Below are 24,594 nucleotides of genomic sequence, written 5' to 3'. Positions count from 1 at the left end.
CCCCACACATTTAACTAATGGAATACATGTTTTCATTTCTTGGTGGTAAAGAATAGTTAACTGAACAAACCAGTTTTAAAGAAGATAGGGCTGAATAACATTCCTGCTGAAGTGCACCCTGCAGATCAATACAGGGTACAACTTTCTTCTGAAACTTCTATTTCCAATAACTGTGCGTTCAAGAGGCAGGGCACTAAAAGCAAGCTATTCCCAAAAGCAGGGTTGGTTTTTCATCCCCAAAAAATAAATATGTTTTTGTCCTGAATTCTGGTACTTCTCTCTCAATTTCAACACCTTCTTCCTCCCAGCTCATTAGAAGCCATATAGGGTTCACTTAAGTAAATATCATATGAGTCACCTAAGCAGTTTAGAGTCTATTTGAAGAGAAGCAGAAACAAATCTCTCCACATTCTTAAAAACTAGAAGTCTAAAGTGAAACAAAAACACCCAAAAGTGAATATGAAGGGCTTACATTGCTCATAAATATGGGAGCAGTAGAAATAAAGAGAGCATTGGAAGGGTGAATGGATGGCTGAGTAGACTGGCAGAAGATATGGGATCATTTCCTTCTCGGTCACTTGTTCACATTCCCACAGGATGACAGTGGGTGTGATTATACAACAAATAGTTTCTAGGACTTGACATCCACCCACAAGCAAAACATTCGGAAACATAAATATGGTCATGTTTATATTCTGACCACCCCAAATATTGCAAATCAACCCTTCCGAAGGGCGTTTATCCCCATTAGTGGCTGCAGCCTCTGTGTATTGGTGTGTGTGGCAATAAGCTTCCTTAGCAATTTATGTGTTATGTGGAGAACCAAGACCCCAGAGTACGTAGGAAATGCTTACAGGAGAGTTAAGGATCAGCTGACAAGAGGCTGCTAACGAGTGAGAGTATCCTGGCTACCAGCAGCTGCTGCTGCCACTTGTGTGCAGCAAGACCCAAGGACCTTTCTACCCACGAGCCCCAGGACTGGAGAACAAACGCAACATCAGCTGGAACCATGCAGCAGCTCCATGCACAGGGAAGTTACAAGGAAGAACAGCATGACCTCCATGTAGCCTCCTCTACTTTGTCTGTAGCAGCAATATCAACATGAAATAAAATCAAGTTACTATGAGAATGCTTTAGCACTAGGTGCCAAGTTAGAGGACTTGTTTTCATAAGTGTCCTTTAGGAACTTTACATTGACATAAGAATAAGAGCACAGAAATAACAAAAACCTGAAAGGTTTCTGGGACCAGTTCTGTAACATTCTCCCTTGACACCAAAACATCTGCCTCTTATAGAGCTTACAGGTAAATATAAGTGCTATGCTCCTGGCAACACTGAACCCATGGCATAGCAAACAACCTATACACTGCCCCAAATGAGCACGAGCACAGGGGGTGTTAATTAACGTCCCAGTTGCTCTGCACAGGGCTGATGCAGCAGATGCTCCTCGCTATGGTGATGCTGACTCATCCCAAAGCCCTGCAGGAGCCTCTGTGGGAGCACGTTGGGAAGTGGATCTGCTCAGCAGCTGCACCGGGCAGGAGCACGCTGACACACCACAAAGGAGCCGTGACCTCCAAAGTGAGCAGGCCTGAAGGGTATGAGAAATAGTGCTGGTGACAGACAGACAGACACAGACAGACACAATGAACAGAATGTGATAGCTGCTGAAAAACTGGAACTACAAAGATGAAAGTTGCAAAATTTTGCTTCTTCAGTAAAATAAAGGAGCAAAACAAACTTTTTTTTTTTTTTTGTCTGCTGGCAGTCCTGCAAACTGTAGAAAACTTGTTCTCCATGCTAGGTTTGATTTTAACTCTACATGGAGTATTTACATGTAGAAAACAGTGTGAGATCCACTCAAATGCGTGGAATAACACTCAAGAAAACATCAGAAGTCATCCCCTTCCTTGGAGCTAGCGGCACCTCATGGATCTCAAGCTTCTGATCATTTGTTTTAACTGAAAATCAACTGCAGGTCTCCTGTTCTCCATTCAAAGACAAATTTCTGAAGCCATGTTCTCAATCTGACTCCAATAAATACTTCAGGATGTAATCTGCACAAGGACCCATGCAAGAAAGCCTCAGTGTGTTGAAACCAAATGCAGCTGGAAATCCTCACTCTGGAAATGTGGTAGGCAAATACCTGCAGGAAAATCATCAGAAAGGCCTGTCCAGGAAGAAGGGATAATGGGTGCAAAGGTGCAGCCTGGTGTCAGTGGAGTAATTGTTTTGTGGGAGAATGACAAACAGCCCGTGGAGCTGTTTGTCAGCAGCGCACCCACAGCCCTGTGAGAAGCTACAGCAGGGAATTTCCTTGTGGGTGCCTGAGGCAATATGTTTTATATGAATTAACCCTTTACACCACTGCAGGGCACTGACAGCCAGATTTGAGATACTGAAAGGAGCAAGGTGTTCAGCTTTGCTGCTGCTCAGTGTGATCCCTGACCACCCTGCAGGTCATTCCAGCACAGCCTGCATGGAGCAGACAGCAGTGTATCAGGACTCTGTGTGTGCTGTGTGGCTGTACATTAGTGAGGCTCACACAGCAGAAAAGCACTTCTTTTCTACCAAATTGGGAAACTCAGGGTTAAGGAACAGAAGGAGAGTGTTAGAAAGTTTTCAGGATGCCTCAGGTAGAGCTCCATTCCCCTTTTGTTGGCAAAGCCTTCCCTGGAGACAGTGAATATCCAGGTGTTGCTGTAGGAGAGCCTCCCAGGAAAGGAAAGGCAACATTTTTTCCATTCTGAAGCTGTAGGTGAATGGCAAAGAACAAAAGGCTCCCTTTGTTCTGCTGGGAAAGGCAGGGTGGCATATGCAATTTCTCTTTCCTGCTGGGAAAGTGCTGCTGAAAACTTCATTTTGTTTTGAATGTGGGAACTTTTGAGGCATAATGTGCAGTTCTTTGCCAAGGCTTTGGGACAAGTGCTGTGAGCTGAAGGATGCAAACAGGCTGGCAACCCTCATGACCTTCCAGAGAATGGAAGGCTGGGATTATTTGGCATTGATCCATGTATCTAGGACTTCCAAATGTGAACTAAATGTGCAATTTTAACAATGAAGTAACAATGCACCTCACTAGCAGAAGGTTAAGTTACACTGCCCATGTAATGTCTCTTGCATTTTGCTGATGGCTGCAGAATGGTGTTTTCTATACCATTAGTGGCCCCATAGTGAGTGCTCAGCTATGAGAATTATTCCTCATATTTCCACTGGGACAGCGAGACTCCTTGTTACCAAGCATTCAGATTTCTTCTCAGTCCATGCATTCCCAAGGACAGCTGGAGATGGAAGATGAAAATTCTGGTGGGCAACCACATCCCATCAAGGCAGAGAGCAAAAGGATGACTATGGGAGAGATAAGGAAGCCCCTTCCAATACAGAAATTTATACTTGGTTGTATAGGAAATTTTTACGTGAGACACATCTTACTCATAAAAGCATCCTTTATCCTATACAGACATGTTTCAGAAGAGAGCTGTATGACACACATGTCCTCCAAACTAAATAAAAGATGCTGCACATGCAATTCACTGCACAACTGCCTTGATCTGAATGGGGTACATTTTTTTCATACTCACAAGCAACAATCACTCTGCAGAACTGAACCAGCTGTAATAAAGAAATAAAAGTTTAAAGGAACAGATAGATATGAAAATGTTGAAGAGAGGACAGAAGTAGTGACAAGAGGTCAGTTATCAAATGGCAGCTTGCCAAGCAAGCCTCAGCTCTGCAGGCAGTGTGTGACTGGCAGAGCTCAGGTAAGAAGTGGATCCAAACCATGGACTCAACACTGCTCTGTTAGGCTTGGTTTGTTGTTAGGGTGCAACATGGCAGGGAAGAAAGGGTTTGTTCTGACAAGGTCAAAGTGCTAAAAAAATGCTACCCCTAGGAAATTTCAGAGCATGAAATGCACAGAGAATAGAGAGTTGTACCTGCTTTGCACGCCTACTCTAAATGGTCCTTGGGCTACTTTGGAGTAACATATTTGAAAGGGAAGATATCACAGCTCAAAATTGATCATCACGTAGAAATACTGAATTCTGAGTCCTCCTGGTGTTTGCAAAATCAAGGCTATTTTTCTTCAAGCATGAATACTTCAGTGTCATCTAACAGTGACCCAAGCTCTGAAACTTAGAGAATTATGTTAAACTGTCTGTCTGTCCCAGAGTCTCTCCAACTATTTTAAAGTGCCTCAGTAGTCACTGCAACAACAGCTTTACACACATACACTCAGCAGCTTTCTGAGACGGTAACCACCTTTCTCAGATGGGAGACTACCAGGGAACAACCCAAATCTTCACAGAGACAAGATGGAAAACAGCTTTACTGTGGGGACAGGATGGGGGGAATAGCACAGTTAGGGTGTGACAGCTAACAGTTAAAAGGGGCTGCTTGGCCACCTTGGCCAGCCCACTCCCCTGTGGGTGTGTCAAGGAGGAGGTCATCCAGGGTGACCAAGGGTCAAACCATGTTTTTCAGTCTCTAGGGTAGATAGCCACCCTCAAGGATGGATAAAGGCAGGACAGGCTGCATGGCTTCTCACAGTGCAGATCTGCAATCGGTATCCCCTGCTGCCTGGTACCCAAGAGAGACCCAATGGTAAGATTGCCACCAAGTGTTACTTGAAGTAGTGTGCCACATCACAAGATTCCAAAGGAATGAATACTGTTATGGAGGAGACTGTGTGTCTTTTGAAACTGAAGAACTATCTTAGAAACTGAAGAACTATAACTGTCAAAGAAGAGATGGTCAATATGTGTTGTGTTACTCACGTATCGGTGTTGCTGGTAAGGATAGTCCACAAAAGTACAAAAGAATTTAAATTCTGCAGTTCATTCCAGCAGTTTTCATTCCTACCCTTGCAGTGAGGAATCATGTTTTGTGTTACTGTATGCAGACAATTATGTTCATTTTTCAGGCAGATAATCCACAGCTGTAACTGATATAAGGCACTGTCCAGTGGCAGGAACATGGGCAAGAGACTCAGAAGCCCTGGGTTTACATGTTTGCTATCAGTCTGCCAGGGAAGACACACAGTGTGCAGTATCCACTTGTTGACCATAATATGTGATACAGAGCTTCAGAAAACAGTAGCTGAGAACACTGATTGTATTTTTTTCTTCAGGTGGCACTATCTTATCCTGAATCAAAATGCAAACTGTCTCAGAGAGGCAGGGATAAGCAGGCTAGAAACCTTCTGTTTAGGTGTGTTGTACCTTCTCATTTCTAGAACAGTTCTTGTGGGAGTGGCAGAGAAACCCTAAAAATGCAAAGTTTGCTGTGAATCATTGCATCCTGCCACCCATCCCTGCCGGGGATACCTAACCAATGAAAATGAAGGCACAAAAATATTCAGTAATCTCATTACCTGAGGAATCACTCCAAATGCTTTTCTCCATTGCTGCACGCTGACCGTGTTCCAGGAGACTCCATCAATCTGGATATCCCCTTCTGTATTCAGCAGTCTTAAAAATGCAAAAAGTAAAGTGCTTTTTCCTGAACCTGTTCTTCCTAAAAGGCCCACCTGCAATGCAAACCATACAAGCAAACATTTAATACTCTTCATATATTTATCACAGACTAAGGCAAAAACCGTAAAGGCCTCAGCAGTGAAGAGCAGTCCAGATGGATCTCAATGGGATAGCAAATGTTATTCCTGTGGGAATGATAAAAGCCTATAGCAAGGGCTGAATTAAACACTGGGTAGACTCCTCTTTGTTTTGTTGGCATTAACTAGATGAAAAATCTGATAGCCTATCCTTAGCTGAAGGACAGAAGTTTGCTTGTCTATTATCTTGCACTGATCAGCCCAGCTCTTTGTACCTCTTCCCTTCATTTTGCTATGAAGCCCTCGTCAGCAAAATCACATCCAGAAACTAAAAACTAAGTAGGGAGTGCCTTTGTATTACCCTAGTAAGCTACTCCATTTTCATAAGATTGAAAATAAAGGGCCTAACTCTGATTAGAGGGGTAGCTTGAGGCAGAGGCAGTGGTAACAGCAGACTTTGTGCCATTGGACACCCCTAAGAACCTGTGCAAGTCCTCAGCCTGCCTGGTTGGTGCTGTTTTTCCTTATCTTTAAGTATGAAGAAACAAATAATGATTTGGGGGTTTTTAAAGTTGTGTTTCCCTTGTAGGGGAACCAACGTATTGGAAGAACAAGCAAACATCTGCAGTAGCCACCAACAAACTCCAAGATGCTGCCTTTTCCAATGTCTGGGTTTACACAGCTAACAATGTCCTGCCTGAGTGTGGTCTGCTTTTGTAGCATGACCATACTGAAGAACTGGCTGAAGGCTTGTGGTGATGGGGCTACATCTGGCTGGTGTTGGTCAGGGTTCAATCCTAGGGACAGGTCTCTTCCACATACTCATCAATGATCTGGATGCAGCAGTCAAATGCACCAGTAGCAAGGTTGCTGATGATATTAAACTGAGAAATGCTGTTGACTCTCTTCAGGAAATGAGGCCTTGCAGAGAAATCGACACAGTCTGGAACACTGGGCAGTGTTTAACTGCAACTGAACACCTCCAATTGTCAGATTCTGCCCCTGGGGTGGAGCCATGCCAGGCACAAGGATAAAAGGGGAGAGGAGTGGCTGGAGAGCAGCCCTGCAGAGGGCTCTGAGGGGCTGCCTGACAGCAGCATCAGCGTGAGCCAGCTGTGAGTGCTGGGCAGCCCAGAGGGCAAAGCCCATCCCGGGTGATCAAACCCAGCAGCAGCAGCAGCAGCTGGGCAGACGGGGGGATTCTCCCACTCTGTTCCACTCTGGAGCAGCCTCACTGGGAGAGCTGGGTGCAGGTCTGGGCTCCACAGCCTAAGAGAGGTGTGATGGTGAGTGAATGCACCCAGAGGAGGGCAACAAAGCTGGTGAAAGGGCTGAAAGGAATATCCTGTGAGGAGTGGACAGGAGCTTGGGCCTGTCTAGTTTGGAGAGGACAACTGAGGGGCAACTGTTCTCTTATCCCTGGGATCCAGTGGGAGGACATGGGGACATGGTTCAAAGCTGCACCAGGGGAGGATCAGACTGGACATTGGGAAGCACTTCTTTACTAGGATGGTGGTCAAACACTGCAACAGGCTTCCTAGAGAGGTGATTGATGCCCCAAGCCTCTAAGTCTTTAAGAGGTCCTTGATAATATGCTTTCATTTCTGGACTGCCACTAAGTGGCAAGGCAGTGGGACTAGATGATCATTCCATTCCATTCCATTCCATTCCATTCCATTCCATTCCATTCCATTCCATTCCATTCCACCCCTCAGCAGAGGAGAACTCCTTTGTTGCCTTCTTGGTGTACTACCTATGCAGTAGACACAAATTCTCTGCAGTTAAAGGAGCATCTCAGTCAAGGGTACATCACTGAACTTGAATCACAGGCCTTGAGAGGATTTTTGTTTTTACAGCTCTACCTCCTCTTCGTACAGTACAAAAGTGTCTTTCATTTTCCCTACTCCACTGCTACAAGGGATTCAGCAGGAAGTAAATCCACCAGCCTGCAGCAGCACCTCCATCTCCACGTTCCAGGAATCACAGGTGTCTCAAAGGCAGAGTGGTTTCAAGATGGTGCTCAGTCAGAATGGAAGTCAGAATTCTGGGTTCAAAATTTTGGTGCTCTCAAACTTAGTAGATTAAACAATCAATTCATGTAAACCAAGACAAATCTACCAAACCTGGCAGAGACTGGTGCTATCCAAATTAGGAGTTAATATGTTCCTCATGTCAAGGCCGGGGAGCTGTCACCGAACCTGTTTTTTCATTTACGTGGGACAGTTAAAATCTCCTCTTCCTCCATATGGCTTCAGCTCAGGAAATTACTTTCTTTCCATTCCAGCACAGATGGGCTTTTAGCATGAACTTGAAGCAAAGTGTTAAACTTCTACCTAAGTGCTGTCCTGAAACTAAAGCCCTTTCTTAAACACCACCCCAAACACGCATGCAGATTAATCAGAGGTTTGCCAGCCCTCTAAAGAACAGAGCTGTTTACGGTCTGTACCCTAACGATCCAGGGCGGTGCAGAGCCCTTGTGGAGCGGGTGAGACGGCACCTCCACCCTCGGGAGCCAGCCGTGCATTACCCTTGGCACGGCAGCCGGCATTCTTTGTGCCCTGCCCCATCGGGTCAGCCTGTCCCCAGCACCTGCCCTCACCAGCAAGCTTCCCTCTCCACAGCACCAGAACTTCAGGCAGAGGAATACAGCTTGGAAAACTGTTGCATATGTATTTTATCCTAAGTCATTTCTGTTCTTCTGTTAGCTTAGAAGATACTTTGTTTTGCAACAATTTCATTTAGAAAACATTACTGAATTCAAAATCCTCTTTAGTCATTGAATAGGTTTATGACAATTCTATAATTAAGCTTAATAGAAGTCAGAAAAAACAGAACAAAACAGTGTCTTACCCTCTGCCCTGAACTTATTGAAAAGGAAATGTTTTCTAGTATAGCAGCTCCTCCTTCACCGTATTTGGCTGTAAGGTCTTTCACAGTCATTTGGCCCCCAGATGGCCAGTTCTTGTCTTCCTTCACATGCCTGTTTGCAATTACAAGGGCATCTGAAAACTGATTATTCTTCGGTGGCTTAATGCTTTTTGTCTCTTCCGTTGGCATGTCAATGAATTTAAATATTCGTCCAACAGACCGCATCTACAAATCAAAACAAACAGCATTCGAATTGTAATTCATACTAAACTACCAAAACAAATGAAATAAAATTGTTCCTAATTCCTAGCCAGAAAAGTGTGCCTTTTTTCTGTGTAAGCTACTGTCATGAGTAACCCACAACATTATTGTATTCCATATCTATCTGTACCCAAAAACTCTTAGTGTCTCTTTAGGACCTAGTGTGGCTGGAACTGGAATTATGGGGCAGTTAGGAGGTGCTGCTCCTTTGAAAAGGTCAGAGCACCCAAGCCAAGTCCCTTTTGCTCCTGGCAGCATTTATGAAGGCAGAGGTTCCACTTCTGGTGGGGTTTTGGGCTTCCAACTGTAGCAATATGGAAAAACTGCATTTCCCAATGAGAAACTTTTCTGAGTGAACTCTGCAAACTCTACTGGCAGCAGAACTTGAGCAGATCCTGGGGTGCTGGGTCACCCCATGGTGGCTCCAACAGAGCAGTTTTCCCCCAACACACGCCCAGTTCGGAGCACATCGGCACCAGCACTGGCACAGCCTGGTGGGCAGTGGGAGTAGGCGGCCGTGCTGCCGACCCCACATGCACTGGCACGTCTCATCTGCCACTGGAATGGCTCTCACCTTCCCAGGAGGGTTTTTTGTCCATCATTTTCCCCTTTGTCTCCAGGACCGCATGGTCACCTGGGGGTGCCATCCTGAGGGAAAGAGCTGGTGCTGTTTTCCCTCTGTCTCCCTACACGCAGCCAGCAGCAGGGCTGCTGTTTTGAGAAGGGACGGTACCCTGCCATTTGGGGTGTCTCTTTGTTCCTGTATGGTTCCTGAGATTCAGCAATTTTGTATCTGGTGATTATTTACTGGGTTTTTTCTGCCTATTACTGTTTGACTTGTTAGTAAACTTATTTTTTCATTTAAACCTACTTATTCATTCCTTATTGGTGGAAACAGATTGGTTTAAATTAAGGGGAGATAACTCATTTTAAAGTGCCCACCTTTTTAAATTGTCTTAAACCAAGACACCTATACTATGATATAATCTTCAAAGATAGGCTACTTCTCATCTAGAGCTCTAGATTCCATTGCACGTGTACTACTGATGTCAGTCCAACATGTGATTCCTCTTGCTTCCTTTTTACATGGACATTGTAGCTCTTTCTGCCTTAAAAACTGTATTTCGAAAAGTGATGACTCGTATCTAGGAAAACAAAGTATAATCATAAAAACAAGATGGGTCACTTAAACTCTTTCCTTCAGGAAGGTATGGGGTTGCCCCAAACCTGAAGTTCTTTGGGTAATGACTCATTTCCAAAGATCATGAGACTGCATGGGATTTGAAAAATGCAAACAGTAGCATTAAGTAAAAAAACGAACAATCATTAAATAGTAACATTTGAAAATTTTTGAGAAATTAGTAGGAAGTTCCATGATAATAAATTTTTTATCAGTAGTTTTATATATATTAGGTGAAATAATATCTTATAGTTAATAAACTTCAGACAGAAGTTGCTAGTAGCAGTCTTGGTGCATTTTCAAAGGAACATGGGACTAGAAAGGATCCTCTTGATCTTGTTTTTATTAAATGGGGCAAGGGTCAATATATAATTAATCTCCTTCAGTACAATGTCACTGCTCAGGTGGTCAGAAAACATATTTTTTACTTTATGGACAACTTTGGTGTTATAACTTTGTTAATTTTAAATTCTAAAGAGCTCCTTTTACTAGCTGCTTTCCCCATTCATTTATGGAGGGACACCTTAGATCAGATCACCCTTTGTTCTTCAGGACTAAAGAAAGTCCAGGTTTAAGCCTCTTTCTTAATATATGCTCTCCTTCTCCACACTCCCCAGTTCAAATTCAGCTTTCCTGTCTGACCAGAATGTACACAGCATTTTGGATGTTTTACCAGGACATTATACAAATGCATTGTGACTTTCCTATCTATATTAGGAATATCTGCATTAACATATCCTGGGATCATACACTCTTTTCTTCACAGTCACATCTTATAGTCAGCCTTTGACTGAGGGATGGTCAGCCATGCTTGCCTCCATTTTAGCCATTTCTAACCACGATCCTCACTTACAACAGAGGTTATTCTTAGCAGTCCCTAAATCCAAGCCTTTGCACTTCTGTAACTTAAATCTATTTAATATCTGCCCTTCAAAGTCACCTAATACATTTAAACTTCCAGGATCATTTATGGCAACACTGCCTTTCAGCTTTGTGCCATTGGCGGATTTCTTCAACACACTTTTTTTATTTTGTTGAGAGCATTTTAAAAAGATTAAAATGAGCTCAGTCAGCAATCTAATCTTTGTTGAGTAGCCTCCCTACAGGTTAATACCTACAGCTTAATGCCATTTCCTTTCTGACCGACTCATTAACTAGTTTACAGTTGTTGTAATAATCCTGATAGCCTTCATTTATATAATTCCTGAAACAGAGCCACAGTCAATGCTTTTCTGAAGGCAAATGAGATCTATTACATTACTTTTTTCTGGAAAATAAATCACCAGACACAGTTATGAGGGTAGTGTTATATAACCCTAAAGTCAGCAAATCTAAGTGACTCCACACTATAAGCACCATGTTTTTAATTAATTCTTAGAAGTAGTTCCTGAAGACTGCTGCTATCACACTGATAGTGGTATCAATGAGTTCTCATTTCTCCTTCTCAATAAAAAATTGACAGTTGTTATTTTATCACATGCCACCACCACTGCCAGCTTGTTAAATTTCTTTGAAGGGGCCATTAGAAGATTTCCAGCTTCTTGGCCAGTTCTTCCTGAACACTTGGATGCGAGGTCTGCTCTACCTGGTATGGATGGCATTACTCCAGTCTGGTTGCACATGTTTAAGTGAAATGTCCAGCTGCAGAACCGAACCACCCCTGGCTGAAGATTCTGATTTTAGATGGACTGAGTCACAGGTGGTCACAGATGTGTGTCCCCCCACAAAGTGTACAATTTAAGGAGACCAGTATTCTGGCTGGTTTGCATATAATTCCCACCACAGATATTATAAATCCCATTTCTACCTTCTGCTTCACTTTTAAATCCACAGATTAAACACTGCCTTTTTAGTGAAAATTAAGATCAAGTATTTACCCAGCTTTTGAGCCATTTGCAAGCCTAACTCTGATTTTGTAAAGTTCTCTTCACTATCTGCTTCTTGACCTCCAAAACATAGCTTGTTTAGGTTAACATTAAAATCCATTCTGTAGAAGCTGTAATTCCTAACACAACTGTCAGAGAATGTTGTTCATGCTGGCAGCCCTGAAGTCTTCAAATTGTCCTATTTTTCTCCTGTTCAGGAAACAAGTTCCTACAAGTCTTCTTAGTTGAAGAAGACATGACTTCCCCTTACATTCAGGTACCTAAGTGCCCCAGTCCAACGAATTAATTAATTAGATTCCTTCTTTTGCAAAAACTTGTTCTTGTAAACAACATTTGTTCTCTAATCTATATTCTCAGAAATAGATTTCTGTTTAGTGATATCATGGAAAACCCTTTGTACTTCTTTGTTTAACTGCTTTTATGTTCTTTCTGAAAAGTCCTTCTACTTAACATATTAGGTACAATTCCTTTTTGCTCTTCAATCCCAATTGAAATACTGTTAGGTGGATTTTCTATGTGGAAGCAAATGCAAGGGCATACTGGGATCACACCTTATATGTCAGTATCTTGAAACATGATTGAAGTTCTAAAAAGCATGCCAACACACAAGCCTATCAATTCTTATTTCCTTCTCAACCACTGCATTAGATGGAAAAGCATGGTCATCATCATGTTCATGCATATATGCCAGGTCTTTTTGGTGACACAAACAGGAAGACCTCAGATCAGGCTGACAGTTTTCTCCCCCTCTGACTGTCAATAGTAAATCCCACAATGACCACCATGTAGTTATTTTAATTGGTGTTTGATGGTGCCTTTGTTTCCAGATACCTTAGCTTTACAGAAACATAGCCATTTTAGAAATGAAGGTCTTTCTTGGCTTCATCAAGAGCTGTGAGTGTTTGTACAGGCAGATATTCCCCATGACTGCCCAAGAGGCCATACCACTACACACTGTCTAATGTCTGCTGGGAGGCCAGCTGGGAGAAGAGCCCTTCTATCCAAAAGAAAATTTCATCTCAATGTCCTAGCTCCCCTGACAGACTTACAAGTTAGGTATGCAGATATTTTAGACAGTTTAATAATTTTAAAATCAATTCTGAATTCCTTGTTCTATAGCTTGAACTATGATTTAAATCTGGGCAGAATGTAGCATGCCAGGCATTTTACAAAAATATCCATTCTTCTTTTCACAGGTAGAAATGTTCTGTCATTCATAATGACAAGTATAGGATAGGTAACAGCAAGTTTCTTATCCATTATTCCCATCAATACTGTGCCAGCTAAATTCATGTTCTTTAACTAGTACTTTTGAATAAAGGAGTATATTTACTATTTTCATCCCTATGTCTATAGCATAGTACACTATTTTTAGCCTTGCCTAATTGTATTTTACTGAGATTTTAATAGCACTGCAAATTCTTTGATTTATTTTCTCATTAATATCACTTAAACTCTCCTTAACTTTGAAGGAGAATTCATAACATAAGTATATAATTAACATTTCCAGAAGGTGGAAGAAGTAATTATTTTACAAGCAAGGTAATAGAGTTAATTTAATCAGGCTCTGTGTTATCTTCTGCTAAAAAGAGAGCAGTCACTCTCTTCAGACCAGACACACAGTATTCAGTGGCTGTGTTGCCAGACATCACCTCCTCACAAACACACTGCTGGAAAGTGCACTGTGCAGCTGGGAGATACTGTAGGAGATTGGTCCAATGGTTCATGTTGTAAAAAATTCTGTGCATTACGTCTATGCCAAAACTGGCTCTGTAGGCAGAACTTACAGTTTTATTGAGGTTCCACATCATCTGCTGTTACATATTGGGTGCACTTATGGGATGTATACTTCTCTTCTGAACTGCAGAAATTAAATACTCAGTTCATTTAAAACTTTTACTCTTTTTTTTTTCTCTTTTTCACACTGCTGTGCAGGCAGGCAGAAAAGAGAACATTCTAAAGATTTTTTTTCTTCATTATATTCCCTTCCAGAAGACCAACATCTCACTTTGAGGACTGCCATTCTGATGCAGATTTTACAGTCAAGTATTTACTCAACTTAAACTTAGGAAATTACAGGCATTCTCAGGTTTTCTGCCAACAGTAGTAAAAACCATACTAAGATAATGTCCAAGATTTAAAAAAAAAATCAATTGAACAGATTAGAGGTATAGGAATATAAAAGCATAAAAAACATCTGTAAAAAACCACCATTATTTTTCACAGCTGTACTTTTAAATTTAGTCCTTTTCTGTACCCTGCATTACTTTAATTCTTCAGCATCCCTGATGTACAGGGTGGGGCACTCTGACGTTTAGCAAGTTGGGTTTTGATATCTCTTTGCAGGATTCTTTTTATATCTCCTTACATAAGCCATCTTGGCAACAATAAAAGCATGGCATTTTCTCTTTCCCTGATAAAAGAAACTGGAAAGGACTGCTACTGCAGGATATACATCAGTGAAAGAAGAGGTTAGAAAGCATTAAAATAGTCCACTGGGACAAGCTAATGTTTATCTGTGAAAGCAGCACTTACCAAAAAAATTATTTTCTATTTCCTTATGAAGGAAAAAATAATTCAAAACACTACAAGACTGCCTATAAGGATAAGAAAAAGACTGAAAACCAACTAAAGGGATATTAGCAGAAACTCTCAAAGTGAAACAATTAATCTAGCCTAATTCGTAGCTTTAAATGAAACAATGGACAGCTCTCAGAGTGATCACATATATTTGGAGGGTGTGAAAGGAGGTTATGGGGGTTGTTTGGTTTTTTGTTTGTTTTTAAATAAAGGCAGAGCAGAGAAACTATCAGGACTGTAGAGAATGAAATGCCAAAACCATTAAGCAATTATGGGGTATTAAGAGACAATAGGGAATTTTAATTTAAAGCAAACCTGTTCAACAAAAATTGCTTCAAAGACAATATGTATGTAGAAATAAAAACAAACCTAGGAACTCAGATTTCTTCAATCTCTGTGCCAGTGTCTTAGAAAGCTCCAGAAGGAGATTGTGTGGAATAAAGTCAGATTTGCCACCTCCCCATCTGTTTGGCCAGCTACTCCTTTGGACATAGCTTTCCACCACTTGCAGTAAACTCCAGCTTACATGACAACCAAAGACTACTACCTACAAATGTGCTATTCACTCAGGCATGGTTGTCTGCAGGCTTATAAACACAGATATCACAGCTGCTCAAGGAAGGGCAAGAGTGATGTCAACTAGAGCAGTGTGTGCGGATCTGTAACCGGAGACATGTGGAGATGTGTCAATTCGAGCCAATGTGGTCCTGTGGGGAGCTTCCAACTACTTCTAGAGAGAAAAATAGAGTACGACTCTATTTTATAGTAAATAGAGACGACTAAGTCAGGCAATCCTTTGAAAAACATCTTTAGCCAAATAATTGTAAAATACTTTGAAGAGGGAAGTGTTAAATGCAGAGACTACAGAGTAGGAAAGAATACATCTGTATCACCCTATGAAGCATTTTTATTATCTTGACACCATTAAGCTATTTTTATCTGCTTGTGCACAGGAACAGCTTTTGAATGTCAAGAAAACCATCCTGCCAGCAATATCTATTAGTTTCTCATCTGGGATGCCTAAAAATCAATGTCATGAGGGTGGCCAGTTATCCACTGCTAAAAGTTCTCCAGAGGATCCATCTATAACCTGATGGACCTTAGAAGGCTGTCAATAATATATGTTATATTACAATAATACATATTATATTATTGTTATTATATGTTATGTTATAACACACAACATAACCAGTGTTTCAGCACAGTCTTTGTCTTAATACAAAGTACTCAGTAAAGTCTAGAGCAACTTGGAAACTCCCTTGGAAAGGGAGTTACTTTATTGCTACTAATAGGTGACATTTTAACGTGACTATACTTTTAAAAAGGGGAAGTTCCTTTTTATTAAAACACTGTTGTGTCCAGCGCCCTCTAAATCCCACAGCAAGACTTCCTGTTGCTCTTGTGAAACACCTTCAGTTTGTATTAAGCCATGTAATATGCAAACATGATTTGTATTCAGATTTTTATACTCAAAGTGATCACATTCTGCCTTACAGGGGGAGGAGTTTACAAAAGAGAGCCGAGTGAATGAACAGAGTTATTGCTGCTGTGGTTTGGGGGGGTTGGCCTACTAGAGAGCAGCAGTTTTGCAGAGAAGGACCTGGGAGTCTTGGTGGTCGACAAATTGACTATGGGCTAACAGTGTGTCCTTGAGGCCAGGAGGGCGAGTGGTAGCCCGGGGTGCATCGGGAAGAGGTGGCCAGCAGGTCAAGGGACGTGGTCCTGCCCCTCTACTTGGCCCTAGTGAGGCGACATCTGGAGCTGTGTTGAGTTCTGGGCTCCTCAGTGCAAGAGGGACAAAGAGGTACCGGAGAGGGTCCAGTGGAAGGGCACAAAGATCATTTGGGGTCTGGAGCATCTCCTTTCTGAGGGGAGACTGCAGCAGCTGGGCCTGTTTAGAGAACACTGACAGGGGATCCCATTAATGCAGATAAATATCTCAAAGGGGGCTGTCAGCTGGATGGTGCCAGGCTCTTCTCAGTGGTGCCCAGTGACAGAACGAGGAGCAAGGGCTACAAATGAAAACACAAAAAGTTTCACCTCAACGTAAGGAAGAACTTTTTCACTTTGAGGCTGACAGAGCACTGAACAGGCTGCCCAGAGAGGTCTTAGAGTCTCTCTGGGGTCATTCAAACCCCACCTGTGGGGAGTTCCTGTGTCACCTTCTCTAGGTGACCCTGCCTTGTCAGGGGAGTTGGACAAGTGGATCTCCAGAGGTCCCTCCCAACCCTAAAAATTCTATGATTTACCAATATCACATTTCACTTCATTTTCAGTCATGTAAATTGTTCTAATTTAATTGTTGTAATTGTTGAAATAAACAGTTCAACAGGTAACAGTTCAACTGCTGTAACAGTTCAACAGTTACAGCAATGAAGCCCTTTCACAAAGCCTTCAAGACAGGCCGTTCCTAACAAAGCACAGAAGGAGTAGCATAAAATGTTTGGTGGATAGGTGTCTTATAAAGTCACTCTAGGACAATAGGAAACATTGCTGAATGGTCATCAGCTTTCTTGACTGTCAGCAGTCACATGTGCAAACAAGAGATTAGATGCTGTAAGTGGTTAATTCCTTGTGCTGAGGCTCTTAATGATTTCCCTCAGGATGACTGTAGTTGAATAATTTATTTTCAAATGAATTAATGCTAGACTTGCAAATATTACTTCACTGTCACCATCTGCCCCAATTATATATTTTTAATATGACAATTAATTTCAATTAATCACGATTTAAGGGACTCTGAAATCTACTGTAAATTTTTTTGTTTTCCAACACATAAAGCCAGAAAAAGACTGCCAGGGAAGTCAAGGACAGATTTTTAAATCACTATTGGTAATGGGTGAAAGGAATTCAAAAACATCCATTGTGATCTGCTATGCAAAGCTCTTAAGTAGACCAAGGATGGTATATTATATATCTATAAATACAGGAAATATAATCACAGCAAAACAACCCCAAGCTTTTTCAGGGTTCTCCTATCTCTGTTACATCTGCAACCTGAATCCTCAAATGCAAGTATTTGCTGTTGCCTATTGCAGCCAGAAAAACTTCTGATCATGGAAAAACTCAGTTTGTGCCATCGCAAAGCCAGTAGTTTGCTATCAAAGGTATGAAGGAAACTTTTCTGACACATCTGCGTAATATTCAACTCTAAAGATAATTGACTGTACAACCATAATCAACAAAATAAGCTAATTCCTCAAAAGAAAGCACAGCACCATGCATTTTTTGCTTACCAAACTATCAACATCTATACTTGAGTTTACTGCCCACTGCAAAGTTCCCATGATGTTCATAGCTAAAGTAAGAATAATTCCAGCTGTACCTGGTCCATCACCTGTGGAGAGAAAAACACATTCATTTTCTCTGCAAATTAAAAGCCTTAGAAAACAGAAAATTAGCATGTATATCTTAAAAGGCATATTCATACTCTCTCCTCTGTTTTAGGGAGAAAACATGGACTTGTTAATCATTAAAAAGACTAAGAGCTAAATTATAGTTAAACACCTGGCTTTGGCACTGAATTCACTAGAAACCCTAGTCTTGCTTGGCAGAAGAAAAAATTAAATCTTAATCTGTACTTAACTTGTAAACAGAATCAGGTATTTGCAATCCTGATTTGACTTTCCTTTTTCCAACATACACGAATCTGTGAAATTCCTCTTATCTAACTAAAGCACCACTCACAGCTAACAATGTTAAAATTCAAAATGGCTTACATTTTCATTTCTTTGACAAATAGAGGATGTTCTCCTTCGTGTTTCAAAAAGATGCAGATGTAAATTTTTTAGCTTTAATTGTCAGTTGTAACAAGCATAGGATTTCCCAGGGATTTTCCTTTATGATTTATACAATATAAAATAAGCATTTAATCTACCACACTGTTGATTTTTTTAATGTCACTATGTGTTAAATGGAATTGGGAATTTGGGCCAAGTACCTTACTATGATTTCTCCATTCCTCATATAGTTTTCCTCAATAAACCTCTTCCTGTTTTTTCTTATAGACATCTCATTATATAAGTAAATATAAAAGTAAGCAATAAAAGCAAAATATTCCTTGTGAAAGATGATAAGGACACAGAGTGAGAAATGAGAGGCACAACTGGGAACACAATTTAGGGGAACTAGAAGTCTCCTTAGTAACAGAAGTACTGTAAGAGCCTATTTTTGTGTGGTGTCTCCTTCTGTAAGAAGAGCTAGAGATCCTTCTACAAGAAACAGAGGATAGCATTTCATAAACTATACAATATTTGATAAATTGCAAGATCTTATATAACTCCTTTTCAATACTGAAGTACAGCTGATGGAAATTTGAATATTGTTCGATTTTAAACCCTCCTCCATAAAATCATCAAACTCTTGTTCATCAGTGACCATAGTACTGAAGCTTCATACAGATCCTGCAAGCAAAGTTCAGTGTAAAACTCAGAGAGGTAGAACCACATCCAAACATAACAAAAGCATAGTGAATAAAAAAACTGTTTAAAGTAATTGTTAGCTGAATTTTTCCACAGAAATGAATAATTAACATTTTTGGGACATCATACTCCTAATTTTTGCTTATTTGAGGCTGGCTACACCTGGCAAGTCATGGGCACCACTTCAAATACAAGTAAGATATAGTGTGATTCTCATTCATACACTGTGTTTACTAGGAGTAGTGAGTCATTTTTCAGGGGATTTTGAATAGAATTTGCAAAACTTCATACAGAAAAATGGGTCAGTGGGTTGGGCATTAAAGAACAGGATTACATTTCTCCTAATGGTGTGGGCTTCAAAAGATTATTAAAACTTTTCATGTCTTAGCCATTTGCAAGTGAGAGGAACATTAACTTCTATTTACTAAAAACCTTTGAGCTATACAGGTGTGATCAACATCCAAGCTTCTCGAAACAGTAATGTGGTTTCAAGCTCATGAGATAATTACAACAATTACTATCAAGAAAATGAAAGTTTTGTCCCTTCAGTTATTATTTTCAGATTAATCCCTTTAATGAGTCCTCTCAAATATCAGACTGCAGTAATAATGGTGTTATTTCTATTTTAATTAAATTGTGTTTACTATTACGACATACTTAAATCAATAACTCCAATGTATGCTAAATTGCACAATAGTTTATTTCTCTCAGAATTTTCTAAAGCTGAGCTGATAAAAAGAAGCAGCAGACTTCCATTTTAGTTTTTGGGTCAAGTTACCATACCTGTAGTTACGATAGAGATAAATGCCACAGCAACAAAAAAGACAACAAAAATAATTTCTATCCTCATCTGGAACCAGCGCAGCGTTGACAGGTAGAGGAACCAGTTTGCCGTGTGCAGGTTCAGAGCTTTGTGAAACAAGGTCTCAAAATACGGCTGCCTCCCAAAAGCTCTCAGCGTCCACAGCCCTTTTAAGCTTGTGACAAGATGGGTGAAAATTGGACTCCGAGCTGTAAAGTGTTTAAATTAGAACAACATAACATGCATGAGCAAATGCCTTTGATAGAATGCAAACACCCCCCATGCTCTACCTCACAGCAGCATAACTGCTGCCAGTGGGTAGTCAAACTACATGACTGAAGTAATCCTAATGAGGGATGCACAACAACAGTCTTGGCAAGAATGGGCTGAAAATGCATTCAGTGTATTGGCAGGATAGGATCACAATAATTGTTCATAGTTAGCACATAATTATTTGCCTCATATCTGCTTGGGGAAGCTCCTGGCCTTCTGTAGGTTGCCACAAGAGAAAGGCTGCTCCCCCCCAGACAAAATTAATTCCTGCAATTTTGATAACTCCATTATATGAAACTTTCTTAGCATAGGCAGAGTACTTTAATGCTCTGGATTCAACTGCACTGACATGGTAATTTTAAACAGATCCTGCATTACAGAAAAAGTGGTGAACCAGTGGTGGATCCCTGTGAACATCAAAGAAATTTAAATTTAGATCTGAGGAAATCCAGAATTATATTTAAGTAAAAGGGAAGAGGATCACCACTGTTTAAGATTCAGGACTGATTTGCTGATTTTGCAGCCAGATTGCTGCAAAGCCAGGCAACAGTGCATGGTCTGCAAATTCGCAATTACAAATGAGGTTTTCAATTTATTTGGAATATTTTAGTCTTTTAATGAGGGGAGAGAAAGGAAATTTAATCAAATAATTTATTCAGAAATAAGAGCTCTTTGTGATCAAGATATATCCATTGAAAATTTTTCTTACAAAGGAAAATACTCAAAGGGTACATACCACGTCTGACCACAATTTTGCAAGTTACATTTACTCTCAAGAAAACTGTATGTCAGGACTTCATTTGTTTTCAGCTGCAGTGGTGATAAAGTTCATCTTTTAAAAGACCTTTTTTATTGCTCTTTGGCAGCAGAGCACTCAATATTGCCTGGATCAGTAACAGCCCTGGCTTTAAGGAGATAAGTGTTCTGCTCCCAAAGACAATTGCAAGAGAAGAGGCAAAAAAGAGGAGAAAGGGTAAATCACTTCTCAATTGATTTGTTGTGGGTTTAAAAGTCTACCAATTTTGCTGCTCCTACCTTCAGATTCCAGTTGTTTCAGCTGCTGAGAAGTGTGGAGGAAGTATGCCCTTAACAGAATAAAGGCCGCTATCACAGGCACTGATGCCAGGAAGATGTAGGGTTCTAATATTGAGACTACTGTTATAGCGCCAATCACAATCAGTATTAACTGTAGAATGAAAGAAAAATACTATTGATACAGTAAACTTGTCATTTTATAGACTAGAGATTGGTGATGCATCTCCTTCCTATGGCAACTATGTATTGTTTCAACAAACATGAAGTGCTTGCCTAAGAAGATTTGCAGCTGAGAACAAACCTCCATGAAAAGATTATTAATAATTTGGACCACATCCATTACCTGTTGCAATAAGCTGCCATTTTTCCTAATAGATGGAAGAAGTGTTTTCTGTAGTACAATCAGTATTGCAGGCTTCTAAAATATGAAGCCACACAAAAACAATAGCAGCTAGGCACTCACTCTTGTCTGGACTAGCTGTGCAAGGCTGTCAGGAGCTGAGTGACAGTCTCCTGCAGGTTCTGGGCAAAGCAGTCCTGCTGAGGATCAGAAAAAGTGGGACGTTGCACTTCTTTTCTTGCTCAAGGGACTGTAATTCATATATGAAACTAACACTCCTGCTTATCCTGATCAGAAAACAGGAAATAAATTGTACAAGTAATAGTGGTATGACAAATTAGCAGTTTCAGGAGAAATAAAAAGGTGTCCGATGACAAAAGAAACAAAGTAGTTTCAGAGTTAATCTATTTTAACCTGCTAGAGACTACTACCATTTTAAGATACCATCCTCAGTAGCTCCAGACAAATTTAGCAAAATCTGGTCTTGATCTTTACTCGAGAAGAGACTTCAGCAGGCAGATTGGTTTTGTCTCATGTCTAAGTCTAAAGAAAATCAAGTATACTAGTGTACATAGAATGGTAAAGTTCTGCTTTGTATCAGGGTGTTACTTCTAACACTAAACAACTACTTCACACTGCAAACTTACCAGCATAAACCATCTGCAAATGGACAATTTGGACAAAATGATGAACACTGCATTGAAACATCACTGCACATGACCAGTCAGCAAAGAAACAGGTAGAAAGCAAAACTAATCTCATGTTAGGAAGAAACCTGCAGTGGGTGCTTTTGCTATTACATCCACATAAATTCAAGGAAGGATTTAAATTTCTAGTATTCCAAGTTAGAGGTCTTTCATGAACAGGTAAGCATGTCTAAGCTCCTACCACTTTTTTTTTCATCAGAAATCTGAGCAATGCAATAGCAGCATCACATGATATGAAAAAAATTACATTACAGCTGAACTAGCTAAAGGAGGAATAGCTTTGAACAGAAATAGAGCAGGTTTAGATTAGATATTAGGAAGAAATTCTTTACTGTGAGGATGGTGAGGCATTGCCCAGAGAACATGTTTATGCCCTACTCCTGGAAGTGTTCAAGGCCAGGTTGAGAGGGGCTCTGAGAAACCTGATCTCATGGAAAGTGTCCTTTCCTGTGCAGAGGATTTGGAACTAGATGATCTTTAATGTCCCTTTAAGCCCAAACAATGTTATGATCCTATGAGTTCTTCCACTATTTTCCTCATTTCTCTTAAAGGAATGGTGATATGTGAGGGTTATGCTCTGTGCAGGCTGTTTAGCACTGCTCTGCAGCAATGCAAGAATGCATTTGCATTTACTCATTACTTCAAACTGCAGAAATTAGTAACACTTGTATCTCTCTCTAAATGTTAAAAAGCAAATGAGCTATTCAAGTGATATTGAGCAGTTATACAGTTCTCACATTACTTGAGATTACAGTCACTCAGTGACTGTTATAATTCCCGTTGCTGTCTTTCCTCAAATTTTGTAAAGGTCATCATGATGCCGTATTGTTCTAACTGCTGATCCCACAGTTATTCCACTAAAAAGTTGAATATGAAAATCTGTGTTGTCTCATAAACTCCAAAGTAAGCCTAAAGTCAGACAGAAGATATTTCTCTAAAAAGGCAGAAACAAAAATCTAAACCACAAGCCAGCTGTATTGACATGTGGTTGAGGAATGGCAGCAGAGGGCTCATGCAGCCCAGTTCAGGGTCCCAGATGCTCAGCTTTCAGCCCTGGGACAGAGGCAGATGGTGAGATGTCCCACTGTTTCCCACTTTGGAAAATGCAGGTGGTAGTAGACCAAGTGACTCAGCAGTCGTTCAGGGTGGCAATGACTGCAACAGCCAGTTTGATTAACCAACAGGAGTTTATCATTTAGGGGAAACCAGTCATGGTCACAGGCATAAATGATCACTGAGTTCACTCTGAACTTTTCAGTGAGACTATATTAAACTTTAGGGACAAGGAATATGTGCCAGCAGCATCTCAACATGAAGGAGCTCCAAGAAACGAGGACTGGTGGATAGAACTGGGTTTAGCCTTAAGAGAAGGCTTAGGGGATCTCATCACTTTGTATAACTATCTGCTGGTATTTATTATGCTTATATAAATTATAAATGTTTCTGTACATGCAGTTTGTTATTATTTATATAATTAAAATATATTCTGTTTATATAAATACTAGTAGGTATTTTTTGTGGACCATAAGTTCTTGAGCCACATTCTTTTCAATGCCGCATACTGGGAAGATAAGAGGCAATGGGCACAAGCTGAAATGCACAAAATTCCATTTAAACATAAGAAAAAGCACTTTTAGTGTGGGGAAGGTCAAATACTGGAACGTGTTACTCAGAGGATTGGAGATATCCAAAACCCAGCTTGGCTTTGAGCAACCTCCTCTAGCTGAAACTGCTTTGAACAGAGGGGCTGGAGGGGTTCCAGGTCCTAGGCCCACACATCCCTTCCTCATTCTGTGACTCTTTAACATCAGAAGGAAATCATCAGAAGGAAAAAGTCCTATCTATAACTCATCTGTATCTTTCAGAGGAATCTGACTTTGTTCATTAGCAGAGTCCATGGAAGTCTGAATCTATGGAGGACCAGAAGAAATTGATTGTGAAGGAATGACTGTTAAAGTTATTCAAGCTGGTGGGTAGGTTCAGTGACCTTCAGCAGAACCTGGCAAGACAGGGCAGCTTATCATGCATGTCTAGAAGCCTCTGCAGTTGAGACTGAGGAGAGAGGTGAATCTATGGGACAATAAGGTATAGCTAAACAATAAGGTATAGCTAATAAGGAAAAGCCAGCAGAATAGAACAGCCAAATACTTGGATTTTCCTTATTCTTGAAAACATGAGAAACTAGTCAGTTTTTTGTAGAAAGTTTAAATGTAGAGACAGACTAATTAGCATGCTTCTGGAATAACCTCCCCATGGTAGATCCAAAATATCTGAAACAAATGCTCGTATCAGAAAAGACAATAGTGACTCCTGTTCACACTGAGGATTATACATACAGATATGTTGATTCAGAGAGTCCCAATGTCCATGTCTACTCATTGAGCAAGTCCTCATGACATCAGCAGGACATGAAGTTAAGCTGCTGTACTTGACCTTCATGTCGAGCTGCACTGGCCGCTCTGAAGCCATGAGTCGAAGTTATCAATTACTCACAAAGATACAGGGAAAGAAATTCTGCTTTATCAGATCATCGTGTTGGTAGGGACCATAAAGCCGACAAACTCACACATGGATACAGGCAATCTGCACAGCAGAGTGTTTGGGCTGATTAAGTTGGGCCTATGTCACTTCAATAATGTAGAGAGGAACAGGAGCACCAGGGAAGATGTGTTTCTATTTTTAAAATGTTC

At 40.7% G+C, this 24,594-nt stretch overlaps 1 protein-coding gene across 6 annotated transcripts in view; it reads right to left on the bottom strand.

The window, feature by feature from the left end:
* CFTR (CF transmembrane conductance regulator) overlaps positions 1-24,594 on the bottom strand; it is a 111,535-nt gene that overhangs the window by 7,549 nt on the left and 79,392 nt on the right. For 5 of the 6 annotated variants that reach the window (XM_063396730.1, XM_063396727.1, XM_063396728.1 and 2 more), the window contains 5 exons: positions 20,858-21,008; positions 19,531-19,758; positions 17,563-17,663; positions 8,402-8,644; positions 5,372-5,527 (listed from right to left, as the gene is read on the bottom strand). In XM_063396730.1, coding sequence (XP_063252800.1) covers positions 5,372-5,527; positions 8,402-8,644; positions 17,563-17,663; positions 19,531-19,758; positions 20,858-21,008 — 879 coding nt within the window. Of the gene's footprint in view, positions 1-5,371; positions 5,528-8,401; positions 8,645-15,519; positions 16,339-17,562; positions 17,664-19,530; positions 19,759-20,857; positions 21,009-24,594 lie in introns of those variants that run through there. The other variant, XM_063396732.1, reaches the window with a different exon arrangement.

Source organism: Prinia subflava, chromosome 4 (genome assembly GCF_021018805.1).
Source record: "Prinia subflava isolate CZ2003 ecotype Zambia chromosome 4, Cam_Psub_1.2, whole genome shotgun sequence".
Classification (NCBI taxonomy): domain Eukaryota; kingdom Metazoa; phylum Chordata; class Aves; order Passeriformes; family Cisticolidae; genus Prinia; species Prinia subflava.
This window is presented reverse-complemented; position numbering and strand designations above follow the sequence as displayed.